Raw genomic sequence first — 13,050 nt, forward strand, 5'->3', positions numbered from 1 at the left:
GCCCTTGTCCCCTCAGCTCTTGGTTTAAACTCCTGGGACCGTTCATGAATAAATGTTGTTGTTATTATTAGTTGATGCTCCCAATGCTAGCTCCCCTTCCTGGGCTCCAAACGGTGCTCTTTGGAAAGTTAAGTACACGCTAAGAGCGCGAGCGAGCCAAACACTTAATCTTTCCGTCATTTTCTGACAAATTAGACAAACAGTGACTTTCCTAAACGTGCCCGTTCAGGAATTTGTCATTTGTTCTGTGAGCTGAATGAAAAGGAATTTCTAAAGCTCATTCTGTGTGAAGTTGCTCGGAGGCAAAGAAAGTGGTGCCAAGTCTCTCCACATACCAATGCCAGGAGAGAGTTGGCTGACCCAGGGTGGCACAAAGAAACTTTAACCAGCGGAAGTGCGTGCCAGTCTGATTGTTGACTAGACCTGACGCATTCGTGTGGGGCACATAAGATAATAGACTTTTTCCTCAAGCACCGAACTATGCCCTCCACTAATATGGACACCTCTGATCAAATATGTTGTGATCTCACCATCAGTATTTTATGGAGATCTTTTGACCCCTCAAACCTTTTACATGGGGAAGATAGACTTGTCCTTTTCTAGGTTGATTCAAAACACACCCTTAGGTGACATTATTTTCCCTGACGTTCCCTAAGATTTCATGAAAAGATAAACACTTTAAAGGGATATTTTAGGATTTTTGACATAGGGCCTCTTTTCCTAGTTATCCAGCGTGTTGTTGATTTAATTCTAAGAAACACATTGTCTTATATTTGAAGAGTTTAGTGGGTCTAGGCTAGTCCTAGGCTAGCGCATGTCTATGGTAACTAGTAACCTGCATTTAAAAACCTCTTCAAAATCATCGGGTAGTCCTCCAAACTTTGCCATATCTAATTTGTTGAAAGCTCCTTTGTGAATTACACGTGTAGTAATGCCGGCCGCAGGTAAACAAACTATAGATCCGATAACCTTGCAGATCACCGCTACGTAGCTTCCAACCAGGAAGCTGATGCTGCCCAAATATAAGTTATTTTAAATGCAAAATGGTTATATTAAAAAAATAAAAAAAATAAAAAATATTCAGTCAACACAGACATTTATATTGTTAGTCTGGTGTTATAAGTGATTTGCCTTTGTGGAGCGGGTCAGACTGTTTTTAATGCAGGCTAGCTGATACCGTAGAAATGCGCTAACCTTGCGCTAGCCTAGCACCAAGAAACTCTTGAAATATAAGAACTGCATAAATTGCAAAAAAAAAATATCTCCAGAAATCAACAACACTCCGGATAACTAGGAAATGAGGCCCTATGTCAAAAATCGTGAAATATCCCTTTAACAGTGATGAGAATATTAAGAATGGTTTTCATCCTCCTTCTTTGCTCAGATTTGTCATACATGTTCATGTTGCAGCATTGATCCTGAAAGGCTTTTATGTTGCAGAGTGTGTGTGCGACTATAGAGGAACAGTCCCAGAGGTGTGCGATGCATTGGGGCGCTGCCTTTGTCGCCTTGGAGTGGAGGGACAGGGATGTGACCGATGTCAGCCCAGATTCCACTCGTTTCCAAATTGCCAGGGTACGAATATAATGCACCTGGATTTCCATGACCTTATGTAAATGTGCATGCTTACCTTAAAGGGATGCTTCAGGATTTTTGACATAGGGCCTTATTTCCTAGTTATCCAGTGTTGATTTCTGGAAATATTTTTTTTAATTCATGCAGTCCTTATATTTGAAGAGTTTAGTGGCGCTAGGCTAGTGCCAGGCTAGTGCATGTCTATGGTAACTAGTTGCCTGCATTAAAAACGTCTTCAAAATCATCCTCCAAACGTTGCCACATCTGATTTGTAAAAAGCTCCTTGTGAATTCCATGTGTAGTAATGCCGGCCGCAGGAAAAACAAACTACTGTAGACTCGGTAAGCTAGCAGATCACTCCGCCGTTGCGTAGCTTACAACCAGGAAGCTGATGCTGCTCAAATATAAGTTCTTTTAAATGCAAAATGGTCATATTTCAAAAATTATTCTGTCAACACAGACATTTACATCAGTAGTCTGGTGTTATAACTGATTTTCCTCAGGTGCAATGAGCTTGAGTCAAACTGTTTTTAATGCAGGCTACTAGTTACCATAGACATGCACTAGCCTAGCACCACTAAACTCATCAAATATAAGGACTGCATGAATTAAAAATATATATCCCTCCAGAAATCAACAACACTCTGGATAACTAGGAAATGAGGCCCTATGTCAAAAATCATGAAAAATCCCTTTAACAGTGATGACGGTTTTCATCCTCCTTCTTTGCTCAGATTTGTCATACATGTTCATGTTGCTGCATTGATCCTGAAAGGCTTTTATGTTACAGAGTGCGTGTGCGATTATAGAGGAACAGTCCCAGAGGTGTGCGATGCATTGGGGCGCTGCCTTTGTCGCCTTGGAGTGGAGGGACAGGGATGTGACCGATGTCAGCCCGGATTCCACTCATTTCCAAACTGCCAGGGTACGAATATAATGCACCTGGATTTCCATGACCTTATGTAAATGTGAATGCTTACCTTAAAGGGATGTTTCAGGATTTTTGACATAGGGCCTCATTTCCTAGCTATCCAGAGTGTTGTTGATTTCTGGATATATTTTTTTATATTCATGCAGTTCTTATATTTGAAGAGTTTTGTGGTGCTAGGCTAGTGCAAGGCTAGCACATTTCTACGGTATCAGCTAGCCTGCATTAAAAACAGTCTGACCCACTCCACAGAGCACCTGAGGCAAATCACTTATAACGCCAGACTAACGTTTTAAATGTCTCTGTCAATAGAATAATTTTAACCTTTTTGCATTTAAAATAACTTATATTTGAGCAGCATCAGCCCTCAAAATGCGATCATTCATTTGATGCAAGGTCAGTTATACTCCAAAAAATTATTCTATCGACAGTCTGGCGTTATAAGTTATTTGCCTCAGGTGCACTGTGGAGTGGGTCAGACTGTTTTTAATGCAGGCTAGCTGATACCGTAGAAATGTGCTAGCCTTGCACTAGCCTAGCACCACAAAACTCTTCAAATATAAGAACTGCATGAATATAAAAAAATATATCTCCAGAAATCAACAACACTCTGGATAGCTAGGAAATGAGGCCCAATGTCAAAAATCCTGAAATATCCCTTTAACAGTGATAAGAATATTAAGAATGGTTTTCATCCGCCTTCTTTGCTCAGATTTGTCATACATGTTGCTACATTGATCTAGAAAAGCCTTTATGTTGCAGAGTGCTTGTGCGACGATAGAGGAACAGTCCCAGAGGTGTGCGATGCATTGGGGCGCTGCCTTTGTCGCCTTGGAGTGGAGGGACAGCGATGTGATCGATGCCAGCCCGGATTCCACTCGTTTCCAAACTGCCAGGGTACGAATACAATGCACCTGGATTTCCATGACCTCTTGTAAATGTGCAGGCTTGCTTTAAACAGACTTTAGGCCCCAAACGAATCAATCACTAATTATCTTGTCCTTTTTACCATTTAAGATAGTTTTGAATGAAAACCTCTACTGTCAGCACAGCACTAAATGAATATGTATCGTTTTGATCCTCTGGTTCTGCAGCTTGTCTCTGTGACGGGGCTGGTGCTGCTGACATTGTTTGCACTCCAAATGGCCAGTGCATTTGCCTCCCCAACTATTTGGGCCAGAGCTGTGACGAGTGCGCTCCCGGTTACTATGGATACCCGGACTGCGCTGGTGAGCACAAATAACTGCTTCTTATTATAAAGCTAAAACAGAAACATTCCCCATTGACCTCGAGTGATCTCAGTCGTGGCGGTCAAGATGCCTGCTACCTTCAACGGCCTCTGTCTGTGTCTTTCTCACGGCACTGAATCCCCATCTGTATCATATAAGGACACATGCTGCCAAACCTAATGATTTATTCCATGTATTCTGCCGCTCACTGTGTTTCACAAAGATTAAAGGGTATCGTATATATGGAGCTTTGCCCTTCTTGGGAAACACGGGAATAGACTCGTAGTGGCAGCTTTACTGTAAACTACAACTGCAGTGTGTTTGTTTATTTGACCACCGTTTGACATTGAACATTTCTAAGTCTGACCTGTTTTCTTTGAGTCACTGGTTCTTAACCTCTTGACCCCCACCTGAACTGAGCACATTATCTACAGGTTGGCTTTACCCAAATCTAAAAGCTTCTTGAAAAAAAGTGATGTAAAAGTGACAAAAACGTGAGGAAAAAGGGACAATGATGTGACAAAAACGAGAATGAAAAACAACAAAAGAGCGACAAAAATATGACAAAAAATGTCAAAAAAGCAACAAAAAACTGATGAAAAACTGACAAGATTGTGACACAAAAAAACAAAACTGCGCGAAAAAAAAAGAAACGACAACGTGAGTTTTGTAGGTCTTAGCTTTCAAATGAGGCCTATAGGCTGTGACCTTATGGATTTGGGTAAAGCCAAACTGGAGATAATGCACATGGTTATGGCAGGGGTTAGAGGTTAAACTGTGTTGCGTGTATCCTGCGTGCACATACGCCTTTCTAGTTATAATAAGCGCATTGGTTTTCTTTAGATTTTCTTTTAGCCCTGCTTTATAGGTTGTTCTTCAAATGTATCCTGATCTAGACCTGATTCAGAGCCACTACTGCATTCAATTCAAATGTGGGACCACTGTGCATTGACCTTTTGTTTTCATGTATCCTACACACCCAGCCTGCCAGTGCTCCCAGGAAGGCTCTTATGGCAACACTTGTAACCCTCTTTCGGGCCAGTGCCTGTGTCTGCCTGGTGTGGTGGGCCAGCAGTGTGACCGATGCGCTTCTGGACTGAAGTTCCCCCAGTGCTCTGGTGAACACGTTTTCCTGCATAGAAATATACAGTTACTCTTATTGTAAATAATATAAACTTTTCTTTTGTTTTGGCTTTTAGCACCCATTGGCATCTGTAACTCTGCAGGATCAGATGTGACTGACCCTCAAGCGGTATGAGCCATTTAATGAGCCATTTAATGAGCTTTTATCTTGATCTGAGGGAAAGGTAATTGTTTAATTGGCCTCATAGCAGAGGTTTGCACAGCATTCTTTCTTTGGGCGTGAAACTACAGTTTCACCTTTCGCCTTGGCAGTTATTGTGTTGCCAAAGTTGTCCATCAGTCTACAATGTGTTTGATATCAGAATATTGTAATATGCTTAAAAATGGTGTATAGTAAACAGGATGTATAGTAACCAGGAGTTGTAAGGAAAGTCCAAACAAATAAAAATAAAAAGGCAAATGCTCAGTACATGTTGTTTCAGGGCTCGTGTCGCTGCCGTCCAAATGTGGAAGGAACCCTGTGTGATAAATGTAAACCGCTCTACTGGAATCTGGCTTTAAACCACCCTCGAGGCTGCATAGGTGAGCTATTGACTACACAGATATGTTTTTGCTTGACCTTAAGTGTTGCTGGAGTGTGAAGTCCATGTTCAATGCTGGAACATTCTTGAATTCTTAAATTACTAGAATTAACACGAGACTGTAAGGCATTGCTATCAAAATCCAGAAACACTTTCCTTCCTCGGCTCCTAGACTGACACTCCAAAAATGGGGCTTATAATATGGCTTTTGTCTCAGCTGCAGCTGCATTCCATGTCCAGATCCCTTTCTTAGGTTACACAGCAGCACTTCTGCATTCTGCCTGAGGACACACAAACTGGAAAATAATAACCAAAGAATGCTTCGCTCCGCTGTGGCTGGACCTTACCTGGTTTTTGTTTTCACTCGGTTGAAAGGAGCGCGCGGCACCTTTGATGTCAGATCTGAAGATTAGAGTTTTGTGTGCTTGTGTTTCGCCAATTCTGTTATCAGACACTATTCACTGGCCATCTCCTCATTAACTCGCCTTTTACAGAGTGTCGATGTGACGTGAAAGGAACACTGAGTGGGGTTGGAGAGTGTGAACAGGTAGATAAAAATGTAATGTTAAGCAAATTGCCTACTCTTGACATGCTGATGCCTGATCTGTTTGGACACAGAAAACCGGACAGTGTCATTGTAAGCCCAACTCTTGTGGTCATGGATGCGATACCTGCAAGGATGGATATTTCTTGCTTCGAAAACGCAATTACTTTGGATGCCAAGGTTGGGATGCTTGCGTAATTCTTTTTTTTAGCCAATGTGAAATCATCTTGTACGCTGTAATTTAAGAATGTTGGATGTCTTTTGCAGGTTGTCAGTGTGATGTGGGCGGAGCTATTGATTCAGCCTGTGATGACCTATCGGGACAGTGTCAATGCCGCCAGAACATAGTCGGGCTTAAATGCACGACGTAAGGGACACACCTAACACAACACATTGATAACTGGACTGGGTTTGCGATATATATAAAAAAAAACACTTCACTTGTGTAATTTAGGCTACCCAAAGAGGCTGATGTAATTGTTTGTATTTGAAACCATTTAGCCCGGCTCCCAAGCACTACCTCCCCACTCTGCACCATCTCAAGTTTGAGCTGGAGGACGGGACCACTCCGAACGCCCGACCGGTACGCTTCGGCTATGATCCGGAGGTGTTCCCAGATTACAGCTGGAGGGGTTACGCCGTCATGTCACCTGCACAGGTCTGTTCACAGCGACATTAAGTTCAAATACTACTCTAGCGCCGCTTCCTTTTTCTAATCTCCTTCCTCACCATTATTCTTAATGCTTAAATCACGGCACACACTTCAGCGGGTTCAGGATGTTTTCATGCGCCTCTGTTTGTTCCTATGTTATTATGTTCTACTGCTCTCAGACTTGCATGGGGGCTTTACCTGCATCACTGTCAATGAGTGGAATTTACCCCAGACTTTTATAGATGTTCAGAAATAGCACAACTTTGATCAAGGAAAATGGTCTGCAGTTGTTGTATATCTCCCGAATAGTTTCTTTCAAAAGTTAAATTTCTTTTTGAACGGCCTATACCTGTTGTTTATTCTTATTTGTGGTAGGAAATGTGTTTTTATTTCTACATATATTGAAAAACAAACATTTGTCAATAGTGAACTGGTTGTCTTTATTTATTAAGTTAATTAACTTGGATATACATTTAGACCACAACAATTTAAAATGTACACATAACAAAACTGGAGGTCGATTGATATATCAGGACAATATTTGGGGATATTACAATATTGGCTATTGGCTGATCTAGCACCGATAAAAGCCGATATCTTCGGGACCAAAAGTGATAGAGACTTCCTGTTTTTGGATTGGAAGAAGTCAGGGCTTTAAAATGAACCCTTCTACAACTTCCCGGGCCTCAGGGAAGCTAAGAAACTTAACAGTGAATATTGGTTTGCTACAAGTTTGACTAAAGTTAGTTTCACTAGACCTAAGTCAATATGGACATGAACCTGGAGAATTCAATCGCTGAGTTAGTTTAAATCTGCAATTGTGTTTTGAATTGCCGCACAAAATGCCTCGGCTTGCAATGGTATGCTAATGCTAACGGCAACTAATCAAAGCTGGGACAGAAACTATGATTGAATCACCTAAAGTAATAACATAGAATTGGCCTCTGTTGGAGCGGCCAAGTATTTATGTTTTTACAGGATTATAGATCAGGCATTTGGAAAATATTGGCCAAGCATATCGGCATGGGATCGTAGGATAATCAGGAAACCAGAATGCTATTTAATGAAACACATCCTGAACCCACAGTACTGCCCTTGTGCCGGTTTACTGCTGCCTATGGGAACTAACACTCTTTCTTCCAGCCAGAGGTGATCCTTGAGCTTAGCCTCGGCTTTCCTGGCCTTTTCCATATTGTAATGCGCTACGGCACCCCGCCTCGCAAGGGGAAAGCGCCCGTTAAAGCGAGGATTTTGGTGGTGGATGAAGCCGGATCTAAATCTTGCTGTGATTGTAAGTTGATGGGGTTTGCTCGGTTTACCTTTTTTTCCTCCCCTTCGCTTCCTGCATGCTCGCTGTTAATTTACTTCCTCTGTTTACTCAACCGCTCCTAAGCACACCTGCACTCTTAACATCATTCTTCCTTTGTTATGGTAGAGCCCGTGAGTGTGTTAAATCATTGCGTGTGTAACTTGTACCCCCTGCAGAATGAAGTCAAAGTAAGTGTGCATGTTGACCCTAAAGATGAGAGTCCGCAGTTGTTCCGTGCGGTTCTGAGATTCATTAACCCGAGTAGCTCCGCAGTGGCTGGTCGTTTGCGAGCTACTAATAACAGGGGCACTCCAGGTAAGGCTCCTGGCATCAATAACGCATTAACTGTTACCCATTGACTAATATTATGTGATCTTTTATGTGTGGTTGACTTTAATGCATCCTACTTTTTATTCGTGTTTGAGTGGGTTCTCTGTCAAGTCTTGTTCAAATCGTCATCGGTCTGTACTGGGAGGTGTTGTCAAGGCTTTGCCAGACTGACTGAAATTGCATGTAGCAGGCTGGGGCGTTATGGTGTACCAATGAGTCAGCATGCTACTTGTAATTACGGTCTTTGACAAAGCCTTCGTAGGGAAAGTGAAAACGTCCACTACTGTAAACAACCCAGTACAGATTCTGACTTGAATAACCCCTTCTCTAGTCCTAAATTTGAGTTGTTCAGCTTGCAAGGGGAGCTACCATTCAGAAGGACAAGACGATTTGTATTTGGATGCAGTGAAAGAAAGTTAGTTGTGTGTAGGGCTGGGTACCGTTAAAATATTTTCGATACTGGTACTTAAACAATACTTTTCTCCATACCTATACTAAAATATTTGTCATATAGAACCATAAAAATCATTAATAATTTTCCTTTTCCTTCCATGTCGTTTCTTTTGCATTTGTATCATTTGTTTGAGGTGAAGCAACCAAGAAACTTCCTTTAACCACAAAAGGGCAGAACGCTTTCCAAGTTTTTCTTATTTTTTTCCCCCCATTTAAAAAGAACTGGTATGCTTTAACGGCCCCCAGCCCTAGTTGTGTGAGAGTAGAGAAGGCAGAAAGGCAAGGAACATAAAAGCGGATGACTTGATGTGGCCACCCTAGAAGAGAACAGCTAAACAGAGAGAAACTAAATGCTCTTGCACAGAAAGAGGTTGCTCTATTTCAGGCTTTTTAAATAATTGTATTTCCACTTCTATCCGCCTGCCAAGTCTCTCAGACATTAAAAAAAAGATAAATATAAATTAAACTATGAAACAAAAAATGCACTTAAGACATGCGTGTTTAAGTTTGAGGCATGTGAGTATGCAACATCATATTTGTATGTTTCTGGCAGGGTCTGAACAGAGTAAGGATCTAGTCTTTCCCAGAAGCCGATCTCCATCTTTCCTGACGGTCCCAGGAGAAGGTTTTGCGGAGCCCTTTGCCCTCACCCCTGGGAGATGGTTCATTCACATCAGAGCGGAGGGAGTTCTCCTGGTAACTCCATTATACTGACTGGACTGTGTGAAAATCTCATCTCAGTTTAGTTTCATAAGTGCAGAATCATTTGTTTTCTACTGTCCATAGGATTATCTAGTATTGCTCCCCCGTGATTATTATGAAGCCCCGCTGCTTAAGGAAAAGGTCACTGCGCCATGCACATACCAACGCACTGCTGACAGGGACACGCAGTAAGTCTGAAATACAAAGTTACGTTTTCTATGTTGTCAAATGTCCTTTTATATTCTTTATATGGGCTCTGGCACTTTTTGACTTCTTTGCAATGATAGTTAAGAGTTAAGCAGTAAACCTAAATGATTAAAGGTCAAAATCTGCAGGTTTAAGAAATGTAATAATTATATACACTAAGCCCTTTGATACGCTTTTCCCACTCACATCTATTACAGCTGTCTTGTCTTGTTTTTTGCCCTGTGCAGCTGTTTACTCTACAAGCATCTCTCTCTGGATGTGTTCGCCTCAGTCCTGGGCTCACAGGGAGTTCTGTCCAGCCGCAATCTGCGCAAGAGGAGGCAGGCCAAAGTGCGCCGCCCCACGCCAGATCACCCGGAGATGGTTCTTCTCAATGGGAGGCAGGTGGGACGGCTTAGGTTTACACCAGACACCACTGTAAAATATAAACTAGTCGTGTTTAAAAAGATATTATTGTAAATGGTTGTTCTATTAAGAAACATTTTGTGTTTTAGTCCCAGCTTCAGCTCACCCTGCGCGTGCCTCAGCCTGGGGCATATGCCCTGGTCCTGGAGTATGGCAGTGAAGTGGACACAATGCAGAATGTAAACATGCTCATCAGTGGACAGTCTGGCAGTCAGATACTGGCGAGGGCTAACATCTACAGCTGTGCTTTCAGGTCTGCCGCATACTGCGTTTGGCTGGTTTTGATTTCACACATAAACATGTCTAACATATTTACGTTTTGCAGCTTCCTGTGCCGGAGTGTGGCAGTGGACAGCAGTAACAGGGTGGCCATGTTGCAGCTAACTCACAAGACAGCACTCCTGCTTCAGACTTCTACAACTTCTTTCATGCTGGTGAGAAAACTATACATATGCTGCACTTAGCTGGTAATGAAGTCTGATCGTAATGATTTAAAAACATTTTTTATTGAGAAACAACTTCAGGTGTCAGTATATTCTGGTGAATGAGTTGAACTATTTTAATTGTCTTAAAGAAGAACTTGGTAACTTGTTTACCTTAATAAATCCTTTTCGCAGTCCTTCTGGTGGTAATACAAGTAAACTTAATACACACTTATAGAGTTACGAAGAAGAAGAGCTAGAACAGGCTAATGGGCAAAACTGTGGGCTAGCGCCACTTTAGCAGTGTTTACAGCCAAGTTTGAATGAAAAAAAGATCTCCATTGTGTCATTGAGTTGTGGCACAATGTACAATATCCCTCTCTCCCTTTGTCTTTTCTGTCAGCGTAGTATTTACTCTCACGGACAATTAATGAGTAAAAAAACTGCAACATGCTGCGACACCTGCAGTGGCGCTTATGGCCTCTAGGCGCATGAGTTACTTAGTTCTGCTTTAACCTATGATTCTGCTTTATAGTATCATTTTATCCAAGGTTGTAGATTAGTTAAAGGTGCATTATGGATCTATGTGATCAAGTGGCTGTATGAGTGGCTAGCATGGCGCCTTGACACAGTGGCCTCTATGATGCTCTAGGATCACTCTCTGACCAGAAAACCTACAAAACAATTGATCCTAAAGCGTCATAGAGGCCACAATGACAAATGTAACATGATGCGCTTTTAAGTCATTTTTATTTCTATCTTCCAGTCTACTCTTTGGAGATTTTCTGCCCCGATCTTGATACTTGTGTCATAAAGCCTAATAATAATGTGTTCTGTGAGAATAAAGATGTCATTTTGCTCCTGCCACAGTACAAGGTCTATGTGATCCCAGCAGAGGAGTTCTCGGTTGAGTACGTCGAGCCAAAAGTGTTTTGCGTTTCAACTCATGGACGCTTCACAGAAGACAGGTAAACTGTTCAAAATGAAAGGACTACCATCATTTCAGTATCTTTGAGTTATTTACGTAACTTTGAACGAGTGTTTGGTATGCTCAAACAGTCGTTGAAACTTGCAAAGGTGTCTCCAGCTGGGGGCAGGGTCAGACTCTCACCTTTGTGAATAATAACTAGACTGAAGTTGACCTAGTTAAGACTGTATTTGTGCACAGCTGCTCTGGCCCTTCCTTTGGACTCTATGAAAAAGAATCATGGATTGAAAAATAACTCTACAGCAATGGGAGTACTTTTGTTAAAAAAAATAATTCAACATGAAGTAATGCTACCAAGTGCAGTGCCATACCATGTTAACATTGAACTGTAAAAGTGTGTTAGTAAAGTACACTCTCTATTGTCTTTGTAGCCGGTATTGTATCCAGAGTAAGTTCGACATGCCTGCGGCCCCCTGGCTTCTGTCTGCAGCCCGTGATGGACAGCTGTCCTCCACACCAGCGTCTGACCATCAGCACCGAGACAAAGAGGAGTGGAGACAGCGCCGACAGACTGGTGTGTTTCCAACCCGTGAAGCTCCTAGTGACGGAGTCCTGCTCAAATTCCCACAGGTATCACAACACATGTCCATTTTAGACTAAATACAGTGTCCCCACTAACACCCATGTGTCAGAGCGACATCTCTCCAAATCCTGCCTGGGGCACTGACTGTTGTTATGTCTCAGGTGAAGACACTTCATATGCCAGTTTTTTTGAGCGAAAGAATGTGAATGTAGACTCCTTGAATCCTTCAGTCACAGATTTGGACAGTGTGTGTTGTCAATTAGCCTTTTTATCTTGTCTCGACTTACTGTCTGGGGCTTTGTTCTAGTGACTCAAATATCTCAGTGAATCACTGTACAAGAAGTTACCTATTTCACCACAGACAGCAATATTATTGACTTCAGACCATCAATTATTCTTTACTATGACTTTAATTTTCTCAGTATTCATCAACATTCAATTGACACAGTGAGTGCTTTTTTTGTCCTTTTAGACGGAGATCATGTTCTCGCCACGGGTGCCTCTCCCAGGCAGGTATGTGGTTGTGGTCCACTACCACCAGCCCGAGCACATCAGCTTCCCCGTGGAGGTGCGAGTGGAGGCGGGGCGTGAATGGACTGGTGAGTGAGCCTGCGGCCTGGTAAGCCGACTCCTGTCTCATCAAATTGAATCAAAGTCCACAGGCTCCATTGGATATGTGCATGTTTATTTTGGACATGGTTATAACGGCCTTTTCAATGAGGGAGACTGGTGGGCTCAACATAATCAGAGCCTCGGACAAATTTCCTTTTATAGCTTCGTTTGTGCTCTCTCTTTCTGCAGGTTCCATAAATGCCTCGTTCTGCCCCGCGGTGTCGGGCTGCAGAGTAGTAGTGATCTTTGAAGGTCACATTGCTCTTGATTTTACTCCAACGTCCTGGCGACAGCCCAGCATCTCCCTGATCATTCCACCGAGGAAGACCCTATTTCTGGTCAGTTGTCCACATAATTTAGTTTGATATATCAAACGTTAGGCACTTTTTAGAAGTGAGAGGCCTGTGTTGGGGACAAGAGCTCTTCAAGTTGAGTACTGTGCATTTCCCCCCACTCAAACACAACAATGAAGGAGCTGTTTCTTCATCAACACCCCACATAGTTCTA

The 13,050-nt window shown here is 42.3% G+C and overlaps 1 protein-coding gene across 1 annotated transcript in view; it reads left to right on the forward strand.

Moving 5' to 3' along the window:
* LOC306972477 (laminin subunit alpha-3-like) overlaps positions 1-13,050 on the forward strand; it is a 57,281-nt gene that overhangs the window by 22,667 nt on the left and 21,564 nt on the right. Inside the window, exons 13-32 of the mRNA XM_079569100.1 lie at positions 2,366-2,500; positions 3,266-3,400; positions 3,598-3,732; positions 4,716-4,850; positions 4,932-4,984; positions 5,298-5,397; positions 5,891-5,943; positions 6,015-6,120; positions 6,208-6,307; positions 6,442-6,598; positions 8,078-8,216; positions 9,238-9,380; positions 9,471-9,574; positions 9,821-9,977; positions 10,088-10,251; positions 10,324-10,432; positions 11,291-11,388; positions 11,780-11,978; positions 12,404-12,530; positions 12,733-12,881. Of these exons, the coding sequence (XP_079425226.1) occupies positions 2,366-2,500; positions 3,266-3,400; positions 3,598-3,732; positions 4,716-4,850; positions 4,932-4,984; positions 5,298-5,397; positions 5,891-5,943; positions 6,015-6,120; positions 6,208-6,307; positions 6,442-6,598; positions 8,078-8,216; positions 9,238-9,380; positions 9,471-9,574; positions 9,821-9,977; positions 10,088-10,251; positions 10,324-10,432; positions 11,291-11,388; positions 11,780-11,978; positions 12,404-12,530; positions 12,733-12,881 (2,498 nt within the window). The remainder of the gene's footprint in view (positions 1-2,365; positions 2,501-3,265; positions 3,401-3,597; positions 3,733-4,715; positions 4,851-4,931; positions 4,985-5,297; positions 5,398-5,890; positions 5,944-6,014; positions 6,121-6,207; positions 6,308-6,441; positions 6,599-8,077; positions 8,217-9,237; positions 9,381-9,470; positions 9,575-9,820; positions 9,978-10,087; positions 10,252-10,323; positions 10,433-11,290; positions 11,389-11,779; positions 11,979-12,403; positions 12,531-12,732; positions 12,882-13,050) is intronic.

This window comes from Gobius niger (assembly GCF_951799975.1).
Source record: "Gobius niger genome assembly, chromosome: 13".
Classification (NCBI taxonomy): Eukaryota; Metazoa; Chordata; class Actinopteri; order Gobiiformes; family Gobiidae; genus Gobius; species Gobius niger.